General features: G+C 44.4%; 1 protein-coding gene and 1 long non-coding RNA gene across 13 annotated transcripts in view; one reads left to right on the top strand and one right to left on the bottom strand.

Annotated features, from left to right (window-relative positions):
* Nucleotides 1-13,301, top strand: part of LOC105478193 (uncharacterized) — a 74,800-nt gene extending 61,499 nt beyond the window's left edge. The window contains exons 3-5 of one of the 2 annotated variants that reach the window (XR_985201.3): nt 2,086-2,382; nt 3,251-3,426; nt 3,845-13,301. This is a non-coding gene — a long non-coding RNA (uncharacterized lncRNA). The remainder of the gene's footprint in view (nt 1-2,085; nt 2,383-3,250; nt 3,427-3,844) is intronic. The other variant, XR_011618068.1, reaches the window with a different exon arrangement.
* The window catches only part of LOC105478194 (adhesion G protein-coupled receptor G2), a 134,143-nt gene that overhangs the window by 56,705 nt on the left and 51,133 nt on the right, over nt 1-26,305 (bottom strand). For all 11 annotated transcript variants that reach the window (XM_011735289.2, XM_011735290.2, XM_071088301.1 and 8 more), the window contains one exon: nt 22,797-22,915. In XM_011735289.2, the coding sequence (XP_011733591.1) occupies nt 22,797-22,914 (118 nt within the window). In that variant the 5' untranslated portion in view covers nt 22,915. The remainder of the gene's footprint in view (nt 1-22,796; nt 22,916-26,305) is intronic.

Here is a 26,305-nt window from a genome sequence, read left to right as displayed (position 1 = left end):
AAAGACAAAGGCTTAATCTTTTGGGAGTGGATCTAAAAAGATTACGACTAGCTCTCCTTGCATGAATATTTTCAACCCGACTGAAACTTGTAATCTGGTGGCAGTCCTCTGGATTGAATTACTGTTCCATAGAGAGATAATTAAAAACAAGCCACCACGCCTAGGCACTCTTATATGGGAATCCCAAACAGAACAATATTTTTGTTGTTATTACACTGGCTCTTCAGGGCTTGGGATAACAGACACTCTTCCAGGAACTGCATTTTCAGAGTTTACTACATAACCCCCCAAACGGAATGAAAACATTTCTAATCTGGCATATCCAAAACATGTTTACTTGCGCTGGGACACTGCTCAATAAGTACTCTTACATAATGTATTTATTAAACGATTAATAATGACATCATGAAAGAAAACTTCAGCTCTTAGCTGATGGAACTTCCCAAGGAGCAAGCAATCAGCAGTTCTAGGTGGACTTTGGCCAGAACGGGAAGAAGGTGAAATGTGTTCTTGAGCCCCCAGCCCCCAGTTCTTGCTTTTCTCCTGCCTTCACACAGTATCGCCCACCCATCCCCCTGGCTCTTGATCCCTCCAGAACTCATCCTGGTTCTCTCGGGGCTTTATGAACTGTCCCTTCCCCAAGCGTCCATGAGATGCACTTTGGAGCATCCATAAATGCCCCAAAATAAAATGCAAATGTGTGTTCGTATGCATGTTTTCCTGAGAAGAGCAGAGTCCCAAAAGGGAGTCTATTTTTAATTAACAAGCACTTATACACCGTTACTATATGACCGGGCACTGCATAAATATTAGCTCATTTAGCCCTCATAACAACCCTATAAGGTACGTTATCCCCATTTTACAGACAGGGAAATGGAGGAAAAGAGCAGTCAAGTAACTTGCCCAAGATTACATGTAAAAGGGCAGAACTAGGATGTGAGGCAAGCTCTCCAGCTTCACTACACCGGGCCGCTTCTCATCTTGGGCTGTGGGCTGAAAAGAAGGAAGGGCCACTGACCTACTGGGTGTCCATCGTGCTCCACCAGGAGGGATGTGCACTTAAGAAAGAATGAGAGCCTTGAAATTAACTTTCTGACCAGTAGACGATACTGGGGGATCATTCCCCCTTCCCAGTGCCTCTGAAACTAGACACATGGCTAGCAATCTAGGCTGCTGGTCCTGGCCTGTGCTGATATGCTGATAATGGAGCGTCTTGGCTGTGCTTTTCTTTTAGAATGCTAGCCATGATTTCCATTCACTTCCAAAGTGACTGGTATAACTTCCCAAGGCTGGTAGCTTCTAGAGCTCTTTCAGTGTGATGACATGTAAATGCTGCTTAGGCTTCGAGAGTGGGGAAAGCGGAAGGCAGACTCGCCTTTATTGGACACTGATGACACTGGCCTTATACCTGTGCTCCTCACTCAATGAAATCTCCCCAACATTCCCATGAAACAGACAGCTTTCTACCCCAACCTTATCTTCTCCTGCCCTCCCCTCACTCAGCCACCCTGGCCTCCCTGCCGTTTCTCCAACACACCAAGCATATTCCCACCTCAGGGCCTTTGCCTTTGCTGTTCCACCTGCCTGGAACACTTTTCCCCAACAGGGTCCGTTGGTTTGCTACAGAGTCTTCTACACATTTTACTCAAATGTCACCTTCTCCGAGAGGCTGTTCCAGACCAGTCTATTTCAAACTGCAACACTTTCTGCCTCTGCCTGATCCTTTTCATCTCTTTATGCGCAGGCTCGTTGCCATCTAGCGAGTTAATATGTTTATGTATGTGTGGACATCCACAGCCCTGGGAGTGGCTGTCTCCTTAATATTTGCTTCCCTGGACCCCTGACTTGCCTTATCCTAGTCCTGGCCCTGTGTCATATATAAGCTTTTTTTTTTTTTTTTTTTTTTTTCCCCACCAAGAACCAACTTTCCACCCCAGTGGGGATGATAGCACCCCCATAGAGAATGCATGCCCTAGGCAAGCTTCTCCAACCCTCAGTCCATAGGCCACATGTGGCCCAACACAAATTCATGAACTTTCTTAAAACATTATGAGAATTGTTTTGTGATTTTTTTTTTTTTTTTAGCTCATCAGCTATCGTGTTAGTGTATTTTATGTGTGGCCCAAGACAATTCTTCTTCTAATGTGGCCCGGGGAAGCCAAAAGATTGGACACCTCTGCTGTGGGGTTATCTCTGCTTTCTCCAGAAGAGATACAGCATGAAGAAAGAAACCCTCTCCTACCTGACCCCACTAGTGTCTCGAGTGATTCTGCTGCTCGCCAGCTGACACGTTCCTTCTCACCAAAGCATCTGTCATGTATGGGTTAGCAAGAGTCCCTTGTGGGAGTCTTAAGTGCAGAAGCGCCTGGAAAGGTGGCAGGGGTGCGTGCACTAGTGGTTTGGGTGTGGCGAGCGATTTTCCAATTTCCCTTAGTTCACACCACTCTTTGCCAGTTCACCATTGAGCAGTGATCACTTGGCATCTTAGTTTCCGTTCTCTGGGTCGCAGGACCTAAGATCAAGACTGGAGCGCAAGTACATTCTTTGGGAGGTGATCCCAGGAGGCAGGGAGAAAGAGACAGGGAAGGATGGAAGCCAAGTTTGGGGTGTTTGTTGTGGATAGTGGGAGCTCAAGTCCAAAGGGACCTCTGAGAAGCATAGAGAATGCCTTCTAGAATTGTCTCCAGGAAGGGCTGGAGGCTGGGGCATTTATCCAAGGCTCCCTCCCCAACAGTTGACATTTGCTTCTGGGCCATTACTTCCCCTGCACTCCTGGGCTCTTCCTGTGACAGCTGAGCAGGCTGCCAGGGCTCAGGGGAAACCCCAGAGGCAGACAGGAGAAGTCTGCGAGCACAGAACTGTCCACCTCTTCCGTGACTGGTCTCATAGATGGCTCAAAAGGATGTGACAGGGGCACGAAAAGCAACAGCTACACTTGGGTTCCTTTGATTGACTTCCTGTACACACTTAGATGGACACAATGGCAGAGCTCACTGATTCTCAACCCTGGCTGCACGTTAATATCACCCCCAGGGAAATTACTGATATAGTCAGTCGTGGTAGTTAGCACCTCAAATCCCAGCTACTCAGGAGGCTTAGGTAGGAGGATCACTTGAGGCCAGGAGTTTGAGACCAGCCTGGGCAACGCAGCAAGAACCCATCTCTAAAAAAAATTTTTTTTAAAATTAAATGACTGATGTACAGATCCCACCCCTGATCATTTCAACCTGGGCATTTGCATTTTTGACAGCTCCTCTAACAATTCTGATGTGAAAAGAGGATGGATGGAGAAGCACTGATTCAGCCATGGCTGACATGTCGGAGTTGGAATGGACAGTGCTTGGACCTCACAGTCTCAGAGAACTGGGGAAGAGTAAAGCTGAAGAGGGTACCATCTGGTTACAAATGACAACTCCAGGGCCCCAGGTGAGTGCTTTGTGTAACAGGAGACTGCTGCGTGGTGATAGGATTAAAACTCATGTCCCCCGCCTCCTGGTTCCACGTCGCACATGGTGCCCATGACACTCTTTAAACCTCAGAAACCACTTCCCTATGGGCTCCAAGTCTAAAGCCTTAAACTAGAAGCTGAAAACCCCTGGTGGCAGATTGCATTTTCCATGAATGGCCACAGCAATATTTCTCATCTCACAAGTTCTTCCAGAACTTTGCCACTCTTCTGTCAAGAGGTGGAACCTATATCCCCTTCTCTTGATCCTGGATGGGCTTTGAGTAAGAGAACATGGTGCAAGTAACACTATGGGCTTCAGAGGATAGGTGACAAAAGGCAACAGAGCTTCTGCCTGCTCGCTCTCACTCTCTCTTTCTCCCTCTCTCTTATCCTTAGAACCCAGGCCATGTAGAGAGGCCACATGGGAACTGAGGTTCCTAGTCATTAGCTTCCACTGAGCTCCCAGCCAACAGCCAGCAATAACTTGCCAGACATGTGCACAGGCCATCTTAGAAGCAGAGGATCCAGCCCTCAGCCAAGATGCCCCAGTTGACTCCACGTGGACCAGGAGTGAGCCGTCCTGCTGAGCTCTGCCCAAGTTACAGATCTGTGAGCAAACTAAATGACAGCTGTATTCAGCTACCAAGCTTGGGGTGGTTTGTAACACAGAAATAGATAACCGGAATATCACCCATGTCTTTCTTTCCAAACTTAGTTAACTGAGTCTGAGCTAAAGAGAATTCACAATATGTATCTTATACTGAATACTTACTATATTTGGGACATGATCGCTAATAATCCTCACAATAGCCCTAAAATAGGAAACAATCATCCTCATTTCACAAATAGAGAGTTTAATGGTAAGCCTGAACTCAAACTCAGATTTGTTTGACTTCAGAGCCCATACTTCTTTCACTAAGCTATACCATCTCCATTCACTCTATGCTCTCTGGCCACTTGAGAGGCTGTCTGTGAGTCTATCTCCTTATTAACCCATCATTCCTTCTACTTCCGTGATAATCAGCAAGGCTGAATGATAGCTCTCAGTTCTATGGGGTCTTTCCAGGAGAAGGGCCAAAAGGGAGTGGCTGATCACAAGGTCATCAGCACAAAAAGATGGTGGCCAAGCTAGAGTCCTGCATGGTACATGAGCCAGATGATCAAGTAATGAAAGCTATGCTAAGAAATGTAGGCTTTATCTTGTAGAGAAGGAGAAGCAGTAGAGGCTTTTTAAGGTACATTTCAGAACAATTATTATTTTTATATTTATTATATATTATTTATATATATAAACCACAAATATATGTTACATATATACATGTTTTTATGTCTATATATACACATATATACGTTTTTATGAATATATATACATATGTATATACAACACATAAAATTTACCATCTTAACTTTTTTTGAGATGGAGTCTCACTCTGTTGCCCTAACTGGAGTGCAGTGGCACGATCTCGGCTCACTGCAACCTTCACCTCCCAGGTTCAAACAATTCTCAGCCTCCCTAGTAGCTGGGAGTACAGACACCCGCCACCACACTCGGCTAATTTTTGTATTTTTAGTAGAGACAGGGTTTCACCATACTGGCCAGGTTAGTTTCGAACTCCTGACCTCAGGTGATCCGCCTGCCTCGGCCTCCCAAAGTGCTGGGATTACAGGCATGAGCCACTGTGCCCGGCCTCATCTTAACCATTTTTAAGTGTACAGTTTGGTTGCATTAAGTATGTCCACATTTTTATGCAACCATCTCCACTTTCTCTCTTTAGAACTTCTGCATCTTCCCAAACCAAAACCCCATACCTGTTAAACAATAACTCCCCATTCTCTCCTCCCCCTTGCCCCTGTTCCTGATACAGAACAATATTTTTTATATAACTATGAAATAAATGAGGGAAATCTGAAGTGGGAAGGCCAGAGAGTAAGCTACAGGGGTAGACTGGGAAAGATACGATGAGGACTTGAACCCATGCTTGGGAAGCTGGCATGAAAAGAGAGGTTCAACAGATCCTTCTAAGGTAAAAGTGAGAGGATTTGGCAGGGGGGTCACTGGGATGTGGGAGTGAGGAATAAACAGGAATCGGCCTGCCAGCAGTTAATCTATCGAACTCCCACAGTCCACATGACCCTGTCCTGCACCCCTGAAGAAAGGAAGTGTGGCAGGTAGGTTAAGAGCCGAGAACCAAAGACCAGGACAGCCTAGGTCCAAATCCTGGCTCTGCCATTTGCTAACTATGTAACTTTGACCACTTACTTAACCCATCTGCACTTCAGTTTCCCAGGTGAAAAACAGGCATGAAGATATAATAGGACATACTTCATAGGTACTACTGTTAAAGTATCGAGAAGAATACACAGTAAATACTGCTCACGTCAGTAGTTAATACAATGACTGTATTAGTCCGTTTTCATGCTCTGATAAAGACATACCCAAGACTGGGTAATTTATAAAGGAAAGAGGTTTAATTGACTCACATTTCCACATGGCTGGGGAGGCCTCACAATCATGGTGGAAGAGGAAGGAAGAGCAAAGGGACGCCTTACATGGCAGCGGGCAAAAGAGAGAGCCAAGTGAAAGGGGGAAATCCCTTATAAAAACATCAGATCCCATGAAACTTATTTGCTACCACAAGAACAGTATGGGGGAAACCGCTCCTGTGATTCAATTATCTCCCACCAGGTCCCTCCCACAACATGTAGGAACTATGGGAGCTGCAATTCAAGATGACATTTGGGTGGGAATACAGCCAAACCATATCAAGGATGCATTCTCTATTCTTCATTTTCCCAGTGACTTATCTAAAAATGATTTCTCCCTTCTATGTGCAAGACTTCCACTCCAGTTTCTTTTCTCCTTATATTATTTGCTTCCAGTTTTTAAAATGTCCTTGGAATCACTTTGAGAACAGGGGAGGAGAGAGGCAGAGGGCTTCAGGAGATCTGATGACCATAACTTATGTTTTATAAGTTCTTGTACAAAGTCAAGAACAGGTGAAATTTCCAGGAAGAATGTAGAAGACACAGTTAATGACGATGTTATTGGGTTGCCCTTAAGTGGGATGCATAGTCTCCCTAGGGGGTCATAGGCTGGCTTCTAAAAAGTAACTAATTTTTTTTCTGATTATAATCATAATGTGGTTTTATGTGGGAAGAATTCTAAGCCACAGAAAAATATAAGGAAAAACTTTAAAAGTACTCCTAATCTTACCACTCAAAGATAACGTTAGCTGGCTGCAAGGATCTTCAGAATTCTCTAGGCCAGTTGCAGAACTGAAACAACGAATTAGAGCCTTGGGAGATGTTAGCTTCATGTTTTATTTAGAAGTATTAACAGATAGAAAATTGAGCTCATTAGCATGCTAGTATGTGTAGTGGCTCCATAATGCATCACCTTCGCTAGACTAACTACGTTTCCCAAAATTCCCTTTCCTGCATGTTTCTAATTAATGCAGGGCAGAAGAGAGTTTCCTGTGGGATATCTGGGCAGATGTGGGCAGCAGCCATTTTGTAGCTCAGATAGGTTGGCAATGATCAGTTGCCTTATCTTATTAGGACCAGGGAGCTGCCGGGCCTGTAACTGCTCCACCTTCTCCTGGGTTTTCCTTCAGCTTCTTTGGCTCCTGGGCCATGTGTGTACTTTATGATGAAGAGCCTAGCTTCTGCAGGACATCCATACTGCCAAGGTCAAAAGCAACAAGAAGTGACGTGGGTCTCAGTCTGTTCTCGTGGGCTACAATGCATGCTTCTGGTTTCCAGGTTGTTCTTGCTCTCCCTTATCTTACATTTATCCTTCCTTCCCAACTGCCTGTCCCATAGATGTCGAGTCCCAGCATCAGATGTGAAGATGAGAGCTTTATAGAGACTGCTTAACCAGCTCCCACAGTTGTATTAGGACAAATCTCTGTAGCAAATCCCTTTGTGTGTGTGTGTGTGTGTGTGTGTGTGTGTGTGTGTGTGCGCGCGCGCGCGCGCGCGCGCGCACGCCCGCGCACGCACCTTAGTGGTTCTCCTTCTGTGATTGAATCCTGACTTACACAGTTTGAGATAGAAACCTTCTGAAGCAATTAAATGGTCTATAACTGTGCTGTCCAACATGGTAGCCATTAGCTACATGTGGCTATTTAAATTTAAATTAATTAAAGTTAAACATAATTAGAATTTAGTACCCCAGTCAAGTTTCAAGTGCTCAATACTGTGGTCACATGTGGCTGATGGCCACTGTTTTGGGCAGCACAGATATAGAGCACTTCCATTATTGTAAAAAAACAGTTCCATTAGCACTGGTCTATAGTGATAATTACTAGTATTTACTGAGTTCTCACCATGTGTCAGATGCATTACAGGCATTTATTTTACATGCATTAACTCGGGGGTCCTCAACCTCCAGGCCAGGGATTGATACTAGTCCATGGCCTGTTAGGAACCGGGCCACAGAGCAGGAGGTGAGTGACAGGCGAGCATTACCACCTGAGCTCTGCCTCCTGGCAGATCAGCATCAGATTCTCATAGGAGTGTGAACCCTATTGTGAACTGCACATGTGAGAGATCTAGGTTGTGCACTCCTTATAAGAATCTAGTGTCTGATGATCTGAGGTAAAACAGTTTCATCCTGAAACCATCCCTCCTTCTCCCGCGCCAACCCCCACTTGGTGGAAAAATTGTCTTCCACCAAACCAGTCCTTGGTGCCAAAAAGGTTGGGGACCGCTGCATTAGCTCATTTAATCTGCCTATACCTATGGAACAGGAAGTGCTACTTTACATGTAAGGAAACTGAAACACAATGATTAAATGTCTTGTTAACATTTGACTGCAGAGCCTATGGTCTTAACCTATGCCACACTGTGAAGGTCTAGGCGGCCTGGCTTGGCACAAAGGGAGTGGGTGGCTCTGGTGGCGCCTCCTGCCCTCAAATGACTCTCTGAGGTTTGGACATTAGGCATCTCAGTAGCAACCATAATGGATTCCTCTAGTTTTCTTAGATTATATGAACTTGGGTTCTTACATGATTGCAGCAAAGAAGGGATGCCTACCCCACCCCATTCCACCTTCCAATGGCAGAATGAGATGCACCAACAATTCTGGCAAGAAGGGTCCCAGTCAAATGTATGAGTTAAGGCAATGCAAGCTGCTACAACAAACATGCCCTGAAATCTCAGGAGCTTTAAAAAATGGAAGTTTATTTTCCAGGTACAGTTTAATCAGCAGCCTAGAGTGAAGGGGTGGGAGGCCAGGGAAGAGGAATGTCATTCAGGGACCCACATTGACAGAGGTACTGCTATCTTCAATATGAAGATTCCAAGTTTGCTCTGGAGAGTACCATCTGGCAGGCAAACAGGGAAAGAGAGAAAGTGATAGGAATCAAGTGGGAGATTTTTTTTTTTTTGAGACAGAGTCTCACTCTGTCACCCAGGCTGGAGTGCAGTGGCACGATCTCGGTTCACTGCAACCTCCACCTCCCAGGTTCAAGCGATTCTCCTGCCTCAGTCTCCTGAGTAGCCAGGATTACAGGGTTGTACCACCACACCTGGCTAATTTTTGTATTTTTAGTAGAGACGGGGTTTCACCATGTTGGCCAGGCTTGTCTCGAACCCCTGACCTCAGGTGATCCGCTCTCCTTGGCCTCCCAAAGTGCTGAGATTACAGATGTGAGCCACAGCGCCTGGCGAGGTGGGAGATTTTTAATGGCCAGGCCTGGAGGTGGCACACATCACTTATACCCACCTCCATTGGCCAGCACTCAGTTACACCGCCACTTCTAACTACACGAGAGGTTGGGAAATGTAGCCTAGCTGTGTGCTGAGGAAGAAAAAGTAAAAGCTTTGGTGCCAGCCAGTGTCTGCCACGTCAGATTTAATTTGAGTGCTGTAAAGTAATTAATACCCATTAAACCAAGGGTAGGACAAGATTAATACTAAAATCACTTTCCCCAGCCACCATTTTCTCTCTTGTTCTTTGTCATGATATTGACAAGGTCAAAAGTCAGGCAGTCAGTATGAACCCGAGGAGGAGAAGTCCTTGCCACTTTGAGGCTGAATATAAACAACCCCTTCTTTGTGACTCACCCTATCAGCTTTGCTCCTAGCGAATGTTCATGTCGTGGTTCTTCCGGGACCCTTGAGAGTGGGACTCCCATGTGAGGAACTAGTTCTGTAAACAATTATGTGCTAATAAAAAACCATTAAGAAGGTTGGAATTAGGCATAGTCCTGCTGCATAGAAATCCTACTTAGTTGGAAAAATTGTATGTTTAAGTTGCCTCTGTTCTGAAGCCATGTTAACCCTTAACCTTCAGAAAATCCTTAGCCAGCCTTTATACATTGGTAGCTCCTGTTCTAATAATGTCTTCTCCTCATATTTTCTTTGGCTTGTCATGAGCGAAAGTCTGATCTGAGATCGCTCACTTTTAATAATCTGTAACTCTGACTTGGTAATCTCCTACATATGAATAAAATGCCTGTGTTCATTTATTTCTAATGAATAAATGAACACGCCTGCTGAGTCAAGCCTTAAATGTGATTAAGGGACTGGGCTCTCCAGGGAGACTGACTTGGGTTCAGATCCTGGCTCTGCCTTGAGTAAGTTTCTAACATTTCTCTGCTTGTATTTCTCCTTATCTGTAAAATGGGAGTGATTACTTTGAATGAAATTATATTACATTTATCAAGCATTTTATCACAGTTTCCACAATAAGGTGTAATTATTATTAATTCAGACTATATGATTCTGTGTCCTTGGATAAAGTTTACCATTATATAATAAACTACTTTTTTCACTTAATGCAAGCAATGTGCTATCAGTAATTGGTAGAGGGCATTTTAAAAAATCATGAAGATGGTTTCTTCTAGGATTTGCATGCATGAGATATCCATTCTGACTACAAAACATTCTTAACACTAGGTTAGCGAGAATGTCTGTTAGAACACTGTGTTCATCTAATTCAAGTCGCCATAGTTTAGGATCATCATAGGAAGGCACCTCCTGGAAAGACCATGGGGTTCCATCCCTTCGTATTACACATCAGGAAACTGAAGTTCGCAGAAATCCACTTCAGAGGTAAAGGAGACTTGAAGATGCAAGACTTGATGCAAGACTTGAAGACTTGCAATGCTGTTCATTTTGCAAAGGTAGTCATTTAGATCGTACTTTCATCATTTCAAAAATTGCTTATTTATCCACAATAGGCTGCACACAAAAAAAATTAGAGTGTGAGGCTGAGGCTGGGTGCAATGACTCATGCCTGTAATCACGGCGCTTTGGAAGGCTGAGGCAGGTGGATCACTTGAGCCCAGGAGTTTGAGACCAGCCTGGGCAACATGAAGAGACTTCATTGCTACTAAAAATGTTAAAATGAGCTGGGTGTGGTGGTACATGCCTATAGTCCAAGGTACGTGGGAGGCTGAGGTGGGAGGTGCACTTAAGCCCAGCAGTTAGAGACTGCAGTGAGCTACGATTGCACCACTGCATTCCAGCCTGGGCGACAGAGCGAGACCCTGTCTCTAAAAAATAAAAATAAAATAAAAATAGAGTATAATGTTTGCACCATTTGGGATTATATTAATACTGGTTTTCTACTGCTGATCGCGAACACTGGATACTGTCATATATGGTTTTACTCGACACCAAAAATGAGAACAATCTTACTTAAATAAATTGTGTAAAAGCATCTTTTAGGGCTTGGAGTTTACTGGAAGAAAAGAATTACAAAATAGGTCATGAGTGGGGAAAATACCAGATACCAAAATAGTCCAACCCCTTCAGTCTACAAGTGAGGAAACACAAGCTCAGAAATGTGAAGTCATTTGCCAAAGTTTATTCTTTTAATCCCATTTTTGAAGGCCTACTGTGTGCCAGGCACGGGGGTTATAGCAGGGAATAAAACAAAGTCCCTGGCCTCAAAGAGAGCTTATATTCTACTCATATTATGCAACTCACTTCAAAGTTTTAAAACTCTACTTTGAAAATATCCTGTAACTGAAAACTTCTCACTAATTCAAACCCATCTCCTTCTGCCTGTGTACACCAAAACCCAGAATTTGTTAGACTTCACTGTGAATCCAAATCTGTGTAATATTAAATCATATTTCAAGTTAGGAGCAAGGCAAAAATGTCTACATAATTGAAAGACAACAGAGCGATGCGTTCAATTCCTGTTCATTCAATTAATCAGATAATTATAAGCAATTCTAATTTATACACTACAGCAAAATTACTGCCATTTTATATCTTTATCTCTTCTTTAAATTAAAAAACTCTATGCTGTACTAAATATTATAGAGTAACTTTTACCTTATGCTCTGTTCATTTCTAAAAGAAAAGTAACAAAAGGGTATAGGTCATGCCTAACACAGATGTTAAAGACTAACACAACTGCCACAAACATCATTGCAAAAGTATCTCTAACTTACCTTGATTTTTTTTTATAGCCCTGTGATCTTATAAACGTGAGGCCTCTTGGCAAGATCAATGTGTTTCTTGTTATTTCTTGAACTAAGGGTGTACCCACTATTAAGGTGCATTTAAGGTGCATTTCAACAGCATGTTCTCTTGGAATATCAACTTAATCCCTAATAGGTTAAATCAGCAGAACTGTTGCTCTATGCCTTAGATCACTCTTTATCTTTTTTTTCTTTTTTTTTTTTTTTTTTTTTTTTTGAGACGGAGTCTCACTCTGTCACCCAGGCTGGAGTGCAGTGGCGCCATCCTGGCTCACTGCAAGCTCTGCCTCCCGGGTTCATGCCATTCTCCTGCCTCAGCCTCCCGAGTAGCTGGGACTATAGGAGCCCACCACCATGCCCAGCTAATTTTTTTGTATTTTTAGGAGAGACGGAGTTTCACCATGTTAGCCAGGATGGTCTCGATCTCCTGACCTCGTGATCCGCCCACCTCGGCCTCCCAAAGTGCTGGGATTACAGGCGTGAGCCACTACACCCAGGCCGATCACTTTTATCTTTATACAGTGCTTTGAGGATATAAATTCATCCCAGGATGAACAAATCATGCAAAGTTGTGTAAAAACCATTTTCAAGTCAGGCACAGTGGTGTGCATCTGTAATCCCAGCTACTCAGGAGGTCAAGATGGGAGGATGGCTTGAGCCCAGGAGTTCGAGGTTGCAGTGAGCCATGATTGTTGTGCCTGTGAATAGGCACTGCATTCCAGCCTGGGCAACACAGTGAGCCCCAGGCTCTAAAACAACAACAGCAACAACAAGAAAACCATTTTTAATGCTTCAGGACTAAATATTGGGGAAGTGGTTAAGAACACGAGTTCTAGAATCTCACCACCTCCACTTTCCAGCTGTGTGAATTTGGAAGTTACCCAAACTGTCCAAGCCAAAAATAAGCACTTTCTGGATCTTGGAACTGTTTCTTTCTGGATAACCTAGAAAGTCACTCCATTGCTTTGAGCTTCAGTTTTCTCTTCAGCAAAGTGAAGATAACACAAACTTTTCTGCTAACCTCAAGGGGACGCAGTGAGATGATGTATGCCAAGGTGCTTTGTCAACCGCAAAAACCTACAGGAATGTCCAGTTGTGTTGCTGCTGCTGTTGTTCATCTTTAGTACTAGTACTATGTATGAAGTAGTACTAAAGAATCTGTCTTTAGTACCAGTACTATGTAGTAGTACTAAGGAATCTGTATTTAGTGCCAATACTATGTAGTAGTACTAAAGAATCTGTTTTAGTATACATGGTACTGGTACTAAAGACACTATGAAGAAGGCCAGGCACAGTGGCTCATGCCTGTAATCCCAGCACTTTGGGAGGCTGAGGTAGGTGGACCACCTGAGGTCAAGAGTTCGAGACCAGTCTGGCCAACATGGCAAAACCCCGTCTCTACTAAAAATTAAAAATTAGCCAGGCATGGTGGCACGAGCCTGTAATCCCAGTTACTTGGGAGGCTGAGGTGGGAGAATTGCTTGAAGCCGGGAGGTGGAGGTTGCAGTGAGCCGAGATCATGCCACTGCACTCCAGCCTGGGCAACAGAGCGAGACTGTCTCAGAAAAATAAATAAGTAAGTAAGAAAGATACTATGAAGAGACACTGGGATTCTTCAATGAAGAGCAAGGCAAGGACAGCAATAACAACTTGGGGATTTGCCAGTCGGCAAGAGCCACGTCTACAGCTTTTATCCATTTTGAAATCAAGAGATTACTGACTTCGTTATAACTTTAAAAGCCTTTGAAATTGCCTCACGTAATAAATGTAGTTTGAAAAAATATGACTTATAAATTGTTTCCAATTTCACATTAGGAACTTTGAACAGGAGAACAGCCTTAAAATGGGATTGCAGAGGTGAGTGGTTCTCGGTTCTGCTAGCATCGCTTGGGGTACTTTGAAGAACCCCAATATCCAGGCTGTACCCCCACACCAATAATGTCAGAATCTCTGGGGGTAGGAGGCAGGTATTCTTTTCTTTTTTTTTTTCTTTTTTTTTTTGAGATGGAGTCTTGCTCTGTCGCCCAGGCTGGAGTGCAGTGGCACAATCTCAGCTCACTGCAACCTCTGCTCCCAGGTTGAAGCAATTCTCCTGCCTCAGGTTCCTGAATAGCTAGGATTACAGGCGCCCACCACCACGCCCAGCAAATTTTTATATTTTTAGTAGAGATGGGGTTTCAGCATGTTGGCCAGGCTGGTCTCAAACTCCTGACCTCAAATCATCCACCCACATCAGCCTCCCAAAGTGCTGGGTTTACAGGCGTGAGCCACCACACCCAGCCGAGGCAGGTGTTCTTAAATTCCCCCAGGTGATTCCAATGTGCAGCCAAATGTGAGAACCTGGCATAAATAATCAGCAGCTCAGATATCACCCAAGGATTTCCAGAATGACATCATGTTTGAGGATCCCTGGTATTCCAGGACAATGAATGAAGAATCTGGAGATGGTTCCTACTGGCTGATTGAACTCACAGAATGTCAGACTGTGAAGGAATCTTAATGGGGAATCAGTTGAGCCCCTTCCTCATATGGAGGAGGGGAAACACATTCTTCAAGGGTAATCCTAGCCAAGGTACAGCCACCTCACTGAAGTCTATGCAGAAGTTTGGAGTAGTTTACGCTGTATCAGAACTCACTGGGTTTGGATGAGCCTAGTATTGCTGATGTAAGCTGAGGGGGGGCCCACTTTTTGGAATATCTCTAGGCTTTAGACTAGGATCACAAATCAAAACCAATTAGACAACCACAGTTTACTGAGTACTTACTACGTGCTAGACAATATGGAGGCTACACAGAGAGAAAAGATGTCACCATTACCCTCAAGGACCTGAATGATGTCTCTACATAGCTGAAAAGATAAAACCTGGAGGAGGATCAGAGTTCAGGATATGATGATGATCTCCCACAATTCCTAGTGGAGTGCCCTGACACATCATTCTGTGTTCGATATATATTCATTTTAGAGCAAGTTTAAAATTTATAGATATAATTTAGATGTAGAAACAATAGCACCAAAAACACACCAAAAATTCCTGAGCTGCCTTTGATATCTAGGGTGGCTCCCTTTTGTTTCAGAGCCTCCACTCCAGAAATATAGGAAAGAGATCCTTAAGTCTGATGATTTAAAGGTAGACATTTAAAGAGACAAAGGTAGCTTTGTCTCTTTTGCTCTAAAATGGTCTCTAGTTAACCCAATGACTTGTGAATAAATGCACAATCTTTGTCCGCCCTCCTCTTCCTTCTGGTAGTCAAGATAGCGCCTGGGCTGAGAATGGTGTGCTAGTGCCTTTCTGGTAGTAGGGAGAAGGGGCCTGGGTCTGTGAGCTCACCTGGTGCTGAGCCCTGAGTTCTCAATGGCCTCTCCAGAGAGCTGCCTCATCCTGTAGGACTCCTGGGTATCCAACTGGTGTCCACTGCTGAAGGCTGTGTCCAGTGGGCCCATGGTCTAGTCTTCAGAATCCCATCCAGGCCTGGGGGTCCTTCTCCTGCTGATACAGCTCCCTTGAGTTCTCACCACTGAGTGTCTGTCTCATCCTCCATCTGACCCCTGGCCTAGGCTGTCCACGCCATAGTCTTTGCAGCTCTATCCCCACCCCTGGATCTCATCACAGCTACCCACTAGGAGCATGAGGGTATTTTAGAGTCCCTACTCTGCCACATGAGAGCTGAGAGAGACTTGGAGGGGACATCATCTCCAAGGGGAAACAGTTTTGCCATTTCATCTCTGCAACTGCCCTGTGTGAGGAGTCCTTACCCCAAGTTCTAAGTGGAGAGTGGGACACAATGCCCTCTGCTTTCAGTTTCCCCTGCCACCTATCTATGATAGACTCTCCATCACTCCCCATCACCACTTCCACCTGCTAGGGAAAGAGTCAGGGTCCAACAGACATGGCCTCATGCCTGGGTGCGGGGAGTAAGATTTGGCAGGGGTCAGAGGGGGTTGTGAGATTGGCTGAGCATCAGATCAGTGCCATGGTAAGCATTTATAACCTCACTTGTACAGACAGGGGATTGAGAGAGAATGAGGAGACCGGGACAGGGTCTGGTATTAGAGGACAAAATGAAACAGGACAGGTCTCCTGCCTCTCAGGAGCATGCAGCCCACCTCCTGCAGCTCTACCCACCTCCTCGCAAGGAAGACCAAGGACTCAGAAGGACACAGCACAAGAGGATAGGAGGAAATCAGACAGCCAGGCCTCGGAGAGGGGAATTATAGAGGGACTCATCACTGGAAATGCCTGTAGCACAGAAAGATCTAGACCCAGCCCAGAGAGAAAGTTGGGGATTGTAGCTCATGAGATCACTGAACTGGCTCAAATGTGTAATTGTTTCCAAATGAGGAAGACAACTCTGCAAGAATGAAATTATAACCATCTTCCACTATTATGTCATCTGCCCCTCTGGAAAATAGAATAGCTGTACCTAAAAGAAGACCTCCTTCAAAGACTTAAAAAAAAAAAAAAAAAAAAAGGGCATTGGTACCGCCCAGGAGAGCTGGAGGCTGGAGGTGAGTATAGTTACCTGCCAAAACTCATTCCGGTTTCTGGTAGACCAAGAATGAGCCCCTCAAATGTCACCCAATCACACAACTGAAAGTGTTAAGGTCCACGGGCTCTCTCTGTTGGCTAGTGGCCTAACGAGAGAGTGTCATCCCACCTCTCCCTGCCGTCAAGAGCTACTGAGTCACCTCTCAGGCTTCCAGGGTGAAGCTACTGTGTTTACAGTCCAGATCTCCCAGAGCCCCGGGTGGGGAAAGCTGCCGCTCTCTAACAGCTCACCCCAGGCTCCCTCTCCACTCCCGAGCCCTGCACCTCAGTGACATGCTCATTCAGTCCTCAGACACTTCCTGAGGGTGCCCTGGGCTATAGATTCTGATGGGGAGTCTTCCTAGCTGTGTGACCTCTAGGCAAACGCCTTCGTTTGACAGTTTCTTCATCTGTAAACCAAGATGAAAACTACCCACCGGAAAGAGGTTTTGTAAGGATTAAATGAGATAACATGCGTAAAGCACCCGGAAGAGTGGCCCTGAGCAGGCTCTCAGTGCCCATCAGCTTCCTTCCCGTGAGTTCGCCACCCACCTGGTCAACCCTTTGTTCGGCACTGACTGCACACTGCAAGGACTCACGGTAAAAAGGAAGCCCGTAATGAGTGTCACACAAAGTGGTATCCCCAGGTATGGATGGATAAAGAGAAGCAAAAACTGGGGAGAGGGGTTTAATTCTTCTGAGGTCAGGGCAGGTTTTCTAGAGGTAGTAAGATTTGGCCTCAACTTTGGAAGGGGAGTTTCCCAATGGGGAGGGTCCCCAGAAGCAGAGTGGGGGAATATGCGAGTGAGACAGACAAGGGGGTAAATGTGGAAATGGGCACATTCATGAGCAGATGAGTATTATGGGGTACAATGCAACTGGGGAACTCTGGGAGATGACACAGAACACACCTGAGTGTGGTCCCACCAAGGGACAAGGAAGCTGGCATATTTAAATTCCAACTCCCATTACTCACTGGGGGTGTTCTCTCCCCAGCACTTCTGGTTTGTCCTGCGCATGGGCCAAGCACACTCCCATGGGCATAGATGATTCTCAGAGAGACACGAAAGCCGTCAGCATCCACAGGAACTTTCTGCAGGTGACCCCTGGGGTGGGCCAAGGGGATACAGGCAGGGCACCAACAGCATCTGCTATAGGTGGTTTAGCATCAAACGAATCCACAGATCTGGCCACAGGCCATATGTGAGGACCCTATAGCACTGACTCACACTTTAAGACTTAGTTATAGTTTGTATTGTTCTCATGTGTCATAGTCATGGCTCTCCAACTGCAGTGTAAACTCCCTGGAGTCAGAGACGATGTTCTCAGTGGCCAGTACTGCTGGGCACACAGCAGGCAATCATTATTGCACAATTGATAACCCAATGGAGAAGTGGCAGGTCAGTCCCCTTGGCCTTCAAAAACCAGGCCCAAGCCATCCTGAACGAAAAGAACCCCTGCCCCAGTCCAAAGCTATTGGGGGAGGTGGTGCCTATGAGCCACCTGGGTGATCCAGAACAACACTGATTCTCACAATTATGGATTCCATCTTTATTTTTAATCTACAGATTCACAACTACCAAGCAACTGAGCCTAGCATAGCAGAGAGGTTAAGAATGTGAAAAGGCACCATAGTATAGAGGTCCAATGTACAGGCTTTAGAGCCAGATGGCCTGAATTTGAATTGTAACTCTGCAACCTCTTAATTATTTGACCTAAGGCAAGTTGCTTACCTCCTCTGTGCCTCAATTTCCTCACCGGTAAAATGAGCTCATAATAGTGCCTTTTTCAAGGGGTTATAGAGTGGGCTTTAAATGAGTTAGCCATTTGTAAGGGCTTAGAACAGTGGCCGGCACGTGGTGAGTGCTATCAAGGTGATTGTTCAGTAACATGAGCAGGGCATGGTGGCTCACGTCTGTAATCCCAGAACTTTGGGAAGCAAGGTGGGAGCATCGCTTGAGCCCAGGAATTTGAGACCACTCTGGGCAATATAGTGATACCCCATCTCTACAAAAAATTTAAAAAATTAGTTGGGCGTGGTGGTGTTGCCTGTAGTCCCAGCTTCTCCGGAGACTGAGGTGGAAGGATCACTTGAGCCCGGGAGGTTGAGACTGCAGTGAGCTGAGATCGCGCACTCAAGTCTGGGCGACAACAAGATCCTGTCTCAAAAAAAAAAAAAAAAAAAAAAAAAAAAAGAAAGAAACAGAAAATAAAACAAAAACAAAATAAATACATAACATGAATAAACACTCTTACTGGGCATTCTGAGAGACAGGTGATGCCAGTGCTACTTGTCTGCCATACTTTGGAAACCACTGCTTTAAGAAATCAATTCATCAGAGATCTGGAGCAAGAAATGCAGTCAGCTGCCTTTAGTGATCACTCAGCTTTTCCCTACTTAGGTTTGTTTCAGAGCCATGCACTTTCCTATTTACCTGCCCCTGTTGTTGGCATTTTAAAACATAATTTTTCAAAAAGACATATTTCTAACAAACAGCTTTCATTTGGATGAGTTTTTTCCCTTGTGTTCCACTTTCCTGCCTCATCTACCCCTGTGGTGGAAAAAGCACCGAAACGTGAGACTGAAGATCTAGCATCTAGTCTGGGCTCCGCCACTTCCTAACCAATAACCTCCCTGGGGAGGACATTTACTCATCAGTAAAGTGGGGACTCTTGAGTTTCGCCCTGCCAAGCCCACAGTAACGTTTCAGTGCCCTAAGGAGATGATGCGTGTGAGAATAGTTTAGATTTTATTTTATTTTTTGTTTGAGAGTCTCGCTCTGTCACCCAGGCTGTAGTACAGTGGCATGATCTCAGCTCACTGTAGCCTTGACCTCCTGGGCTCAAGCGATCCTCCCACCTCTGCCTCCTGAGTAGCTAGGACCACAGGCACGCCACAGCCCGGCTAATTTTTTTTTTTTTTTTTTTTGGTAGAGACAGGGTCTCCCCATGTTGCCCAGGCTGAGCTCAAGCGATCCATCCACCTTGACCTCCCAAAGTGCTAGGATATATATATATTCTCTCCCCATTTCTGTCTTCCACCAGTTGTATACGCAGTGGTTCTCAAAGTGTTGTCCCTAGACTATATCATCAGCATCACCGGGGAGCTTGTTAGAGCTGTCAGTTCCTCAGTCCCACCCCAGACCCACTGAAGCACAAATTCTGGGGATGGGGCCCAGTGAACGGTACTTCCATAAGCCCTCCAGGGGATTCTGATGCATGCTCAAGTTTGATAACTTGGTTTTGTGGTTACAAACACAAAATCTAGAGGCTGACTACTGGGTTCAAATTCCAGCTCTGCCGCTTCTTAAGGGCTAACAGCCTTGGGCAAGTTACTTACCTCTCTGAGCCTCAGCTTCCTGATCTGGAAAATGGCAATATAACTAGGATCTCCCCTTCCTCGACTGGATTGAGAAGATTAAGGGAGTGGACGTGTACTAAGCATGTAGGAATCTGGTATGTTGTAAGCCTTCAGAATACATTTAGTCCTTATCATTTCTTTTCTTTTCTTTCTTTATTTTTTTTGAGACAGAGTCTCACTCTGTCACCCAGGCTGGAGTGCAATGGCATGATCTCGGCTCACTGCAACCTCCGCTCCCGGGTTCAAACAATTCTCCCGCCTCAGCCTCCCAAATAGCTGGGATTACAGGCGCGCACCACCACGCCCGGCTAATTTTTTGCATTTTTAGTAGAGACAGGGCTTTGCCATGTTGGCGAGGCTGGTCTTGAACTCCTGACCTCAGGTGATCCACCCGCTTCGGCCTCCCAAAGTGCTGGGATTACAGGCATGAGCCACCGCACCCGGCCATCATTTCTTTTCTTAAAGAATGGTGGCTTCTTGACAACATGCCCCCGTACCTACTTTTTAAAGGATTGCCAATTGTGTTATAGCTTGTTGGGAAGTTTTCCATTTAGTCTGTGTATTTGTATCTGTGTTTTATTTGTTTGTATGTTTTGTTGTTTGCTGCTAGTAGATTTTTATCTTATGCAATAAAGATTCCTTGGTCCTGCCACCCACTTCGGAATAAGAAAGGTATTTCTTTGTGTGTCCTTGATGTCTTAAGTATCAAACATTTCCTAGTCTCATTCCTAATGAGGATGCTTTTTTTTTTGAGACAGGGTTGCACTCTGCCACCCAAGCTGGACTGCAGTGGTACGGTCACTATTTACTGCAACCTCTGCCTCCTGCAACCTCTGCCTCCTGGGCTCAAGTGATCCTCCCATCTCAGCCTCCTAAGTAGCTGGGTATACAGCCACCCACCACCATGCCCGGCTAATTTTTTATGTTATTTCATTTTTGTAGAGACGGGGTCTCACTATGTTGCTCAGGCTTGTCTTGGATTCCTGGGTTCCAGTGATCCTCCCTCCTCAGCCTCCCAAAGTGCTGGGATTACAGGTGTGAACCTCCTAATGAGGGTTCTTTACACTTGCCTTTGGCAGTTGTGCCCACAGAAACTGCAGGCCCAGCATTGCTGGTCTTTCAACTACCTTTCTTAGATACCTTTTCTTCTTGTTCCATGAACTTCTAAAGATCCCTCTTTCTGAAAATACCAGGCTGCTTCATTTGTCTGATTCTCTACCGCCTTTAAATTTCCATATGGTTGTACCTTCAAGCAGATACATTTAAGAACAAGTAAACACCAGAAATAAACCCTCATCTATATGGTCAATTTGAGGCAGGAAAATAGGGTCTGGAGGCAGGGAACATAAAGCCGATTCACACTTCAGCTATGACAGGAAATATCCTCACCATAGGGTGTACGCTGAGTAAATGACTTTGTAACTTTACTTTGTCCTCTTCATTTACGTAGGGCATACACCAAGTAACCAATGGAAACTCCCACAAATTCTGTAATAGGGCCTTTGAGCCCCTGTGCTCGGGCCACTCCCACACTGTGGAGTGTACGTTCATTTTCAATAAATCTCTTCATTACTTCCTTGCTTCGTTTGTGCGTTTTGTCCAATTATTTGTTCAAGATGCCAAGAACCTAGACACCCTCCACCAGTAACGAAGTGATTTTTGACAAAGGTGCCAAGACCATTCAATGGCAAAAGGGCAGTCTTTTCAAGAAATGCGGCTGGAAAACGATATCCACATGCACGAGAGTGAAGTTGGACCCTTAACCTTACACCATATACAAAAATGAACTCTAAATCGATCAAAGGACCTAAACATAAGAGCTAAAACTATAAAATTCTTGGAAGAAAACATAGGGGAAAGTCTTCATGATATTAGATTTGGCAATGATTTCTTTGACATAACACCAAAGCATAGACAACAAAAGTAAAAATAAATAGACCACATCAACATTAAAAGAATTTATGCATGAAATGATACTATTAAGAGAGTAGAAGAAACACTCCACAGAATGGGAGAAAATACTTGCAAATTATATATCCGATAAGGGATTAATATCCAGAATACACAAAGAACTCCAAAACTCAACACCAACAAAAACAACCCAATTCAAAACTGAGCAAAGGATTTGAATAGACACTTCTCCAAAGAAGATATATAAGTGGCCAATAAGCACATGAAAAGATGCTCAATATCACTAATCGTTCAGGAAATGTAAATCAAAACCACAATGAGATACCACTTCACACCCATTGCCAAAACAACAGGAAAATACAAGCATCGTCAAAAATGGGAGACACTGGAATTCTTGTGCCTTGCTTGTAGGAATGTAAAATGATACAGCCACTGTGGAAAACAGTTTAGCAGTTTCTCAAGATGTTAAACACAGGGTTATATGATCCAGCAATTCCCTTCTAGGTATATGCCCCAAAGAAATGAAAGCAGGGACTCAAACAGTGATTTGTACACCCATGTTCATAGCAGCATTATTCACAACAGCCGAAAGGGGGAAACGACCCAAATGCCCATCAATGGATGAATCAATAGACAAAATGGGGTCAATGCATACAGTGAAACATTAGCCGTTAAAAAGAATGAAATTCTGATACAAGCTGCAATGTGGGTGAACTTTGAAAACATCCTAAGTGAAATAAGCCAGGCACAAAAGGACAAATATTGTATGATTCCACTTATCTAAGGTACTTGCAATAGGCAAATACATAGAAAGAAAAGGAACAGAGGTTACCAGGAAGGGGTACGGGGGAAGGAAATGGGGAGTTATTGTTTAATGGATATAGAGTTTCTATTTGGGATGATGAAAACGTTTTAGAAATGGATAGCGGTGACAGTTACACAAAATTGTGAATGTACTTAATGCCAATGAACTGTATACTTAAAAATGGTTAAAATGATAAATATTATATTATTTTACCATAGTAAAAAAATCCTAAATAACAAAAAAATTACACACATACAAGCAGATAAACAGAAAAAAAAAAAATGAAGAAAAACAGACACATTACCTTCCAGGGATGTTACCAGAACGACATGAAGACAAATGATGACAAGGAATATCTTGAATGTCAGTAAAACTTCTTCAGTTCTGCCAACACGGCCACACTGCCTGCCAGAGAAAACCATCCTGGAATAAAGTAAGGCGAAAACAGATCATCACAGCTGCCATAATCACAACACGGCAATACCTCAAAGGTCATTCCTCAACCAAGGCAACCTGTGATCCTGTGCACTTCAAATTGCTATGGTTCCAGAGAATCAGAAACGCCAGTTGGGCACTGGTGACAACAAGCAAAACCCATGTTTATGATGGGAGGGTTGCCCAGTAGGATGTTATACCTATTAGAAGCAAGGTAGCCCATGTGGATTTATGGAAAACATCAACACATGCAAAATAACAAGAGAAGAAATTAAAAATGCAAAATGTTACATCATTATTACCACTACACAGAATCTTTTCAATAATCTATCAATTTCTCTGTTATTTTTCCTTAAAAAAAACACTTTTTTAAAGAGATAGAGTCTCGCTATGTTGCCCAGGCTGGAGCGCAATGGCTGTTCACAGGTGTGATCATAGTATACTGAGGCTTCAAGCAATCTTCCTGCCTCAGGCAGCGCCACTGTGCCCAGCTCCTATTCATGCTTTTTTTTTTTTTTTTTTTTTTTTTTTTTTTTTTTTTTTTGAGGCGGAGTTTTCCTCTTGTATGTTTTATACTGCAAAAGGATAAGTGATATGGACAGGAGGCAGGGAAATATTGGGTAGAAGAAGGTGGTCCTGGACAAGGGCCACACTCTCAAGCCTGGACCCGTAGCCCAAAGTGAGAACATGCGTTCCTGTTTCCCTGCCCAAATGTTGGCTTTTCCAAAACCACCCTGGCCTGCCCTGTCCCCCAGTCCGGTATCCATAAAAACCCCAGGCCTCACTGGCAGAGTAGCAGAGAAGAAGAGAAGAGAAGTAGCCGGACGTTGGAGAGGAGCAGCTTGACTTCAGAGAGATGGCTTGACAGTGGGACTTCGGAGAAGAGTTCAGCCACAGATGGCCAAACTCCAGGGGAAGTTTCCCACTCCATTCCCTTTCCAGCTACCCATCCCACTGAGAGCCACTTTCGTCAGCAATAAAATCCTCAGCATTCGCCACCCTCCAATTTGTTCTTACAACTTCATTCCTCCTGGATGCCAGACGAATACCTGGGTGCGGGTGCAAGAGGCTGTCACAATGACACTGAGCTGTTTAACACTTACACTGTCCACAGATGGCAATGCTAAAAGAATGTGCTGTAACACATGCCCTCTGGGGCTCTGGAGGTCGTGGGCAACCTGTCGATGCTGCCGTGGGCCCGCACAGAGTCCTGCTCCTGCTGGTTGCCCAGAAGCACTCAACCTGGCCTCTGTACCCACTCACCTGCGTGCTCCCCCTCCCGCGAGGGGGTGAGAGCTGTGGGCTGAGTCAGTGAGCCACTCCTTCATGAGTCCCACGAAGGGGTCAAGGGAACTACCCAGTTTCATCAGTACATTGCGTTTCCTTTTTGTTGCACATTATTTTATCATCATTGCTTGCATTTTAGTAGTTTATATCAGAATTGAATTTAAAAGCCTCATTTGCCATTCATTCATTTATTCATTCAACAAATATTTACTGAGGGCCAGTATGTACCAGTTGAGATGTGAGGGCTGAATAGGACTGAGTTAGATGAAATGCACGTGCTGGAGGTGGGGCAGGGGCTAGGGGAGAGTTCAGCACACAGAGAGAATCGCAAACGCTAAGACCGTCTGATCCTCCCATGTCTGGGAGTTGGCCAACATTACCCCATGACGGGCAGTCAGCACTAGGAGCGGAGGCTGGCGTGGAGTGCTGAGAAAGGAACCACTCATGGGCACAGGCACAAGCAAGGGGGTGGCGAGAGCCAACTGGGCAGGCTTCCTCTACACAGCCAGAGGGAAGTGGCTGGACAAACCAGGCTGTGTGTCCTCAGCGAGCAGAGCTCTCAGCCAAGGGCACTCATGAATCCAGCCACCACTTGCAGCCTCTGCAAGTCCTAGAGTGAGTGTGAATACACAGTGGTGAAGACTAAAGAGCATGAGTTCAAAGGTCCCAGCTCGGCCACATAATATCTGAGTGACTGTGGACAAGTTATTTCCAATGGTCATGTTTCCCCATCTAGCAAATTGAGATAACAGCACTCACCTGATAGTGCTGTTGCAGTGAGTAAACAAGAAATCTTTGCACAGTGGCTGGCACTGTGAAGGTACTGTAAATGTTAGCTGTACTCGTCATTCATTCATTCATTCATTCAACAGGTATCTATTTTGCACCTAGTGTGTGCAGGATCAGGCAGTGCTGGGATTAAGGGGTAGAGGGCATGGAAAGAAGGGGGATATATAAGCCAGAATTTCTGTCTCAAGATAAAGCTGGCAATCTTTAAGAATTCTGTAATTGAATACTCATAACCAGCACTAGGAGAGTGATTCTTTCCTTGACCTGACATGATGATGTTTTAGACCAGGAGGTGAATCTTTCTCCTTCAAAAGACAGCTTGCATATCTTAAATTAATAAATTGTATTATGTATTAATGCTATAATATGTTGATCAATTATAAAAAGCCTCTAATTTCTCCCTCCTCTTTTAACCTCTCTCTGGGCATAATGGCATGTTATTGATCTTCCCAAAGGAGTCACTCAAATGAGGATGTTAACACAGTTGTGCAAAGATGTATCGATGTCTCTCTGGAGGAAAGACCTAAGTGTCTGCTACAGCTATACAAAACAATCTCAGTGCAGCTCAGAAATATAATGTTTGCCAAGGAAACCAGAGAGAAAAGAGTACTTATTGTACATAATTCCATTCATGAGAAATCGAAGCAGAAAAAACTAATCGATGCGGTGAGAAGTCAGGAGAAGGCTTATCCTTGGAAGGTAGGGAGTTATAACAATATTGGATGTGGGCACAAGGGAGGCTTCTGAGGTACCGGGAATATTATGTGTGCCAGTTACATGGTCGTGTTCAGTTCACAAAATTCACTGAGTTGTATACTTATATGTATGCCATAATTTTCAATAAAAAGTTTAAAAATTAACCTATTTTTTAAGTTTTTGAACTCTGCCCCCCCTCCAAAAGCACTGCTTTAAAAAAAAAACGGAGGCATTATTGAGTGAACTACAGCGCCACAGAAAATGCTGTCCTCTGCAAATGCCTTAGGCTTGACTCTACCTGAAACTGGTGGAGTTGACTTAGATTTAATTCACAAGTATTTAAGTGTAGCCTGGGAAGACAGTATCAGAGTGGTTTATTTCTGGAAAGGAACTCAGAAATCACCTATCCTCGAACCCTCATTCTACAGATGAAAGAGGCCCATCATGGCAAGCTTCTCCAACCCACGGCCCACGGGTCACATGTGGCCCAGGATGCTTTTGAATGTGGCCCAACACAAATTCTTAAACTTTCTTAAAACATTATGATATTTCTTTTGTAATTTTTTTTTTTTAGCTCATCAGCTATCAATAGCTATAGTGTATTTT

Source organism: Macaca nemestrina, chromosome X, assembly GCF_043159975.1.
Source record: "Macaca nemestrina isolate mMacNem1 chromosome X, mMacNem.hap1, whole genome shotgun sequence".
NCBI lineage: Eukaryota > Metazoa > Chordata > Mammalia > Primates > Cercopithecidae > Macaca > Macaca nemestrina.
This window is presented reverse-complemented; position numbering and strand designations above follow the sequence as displayed.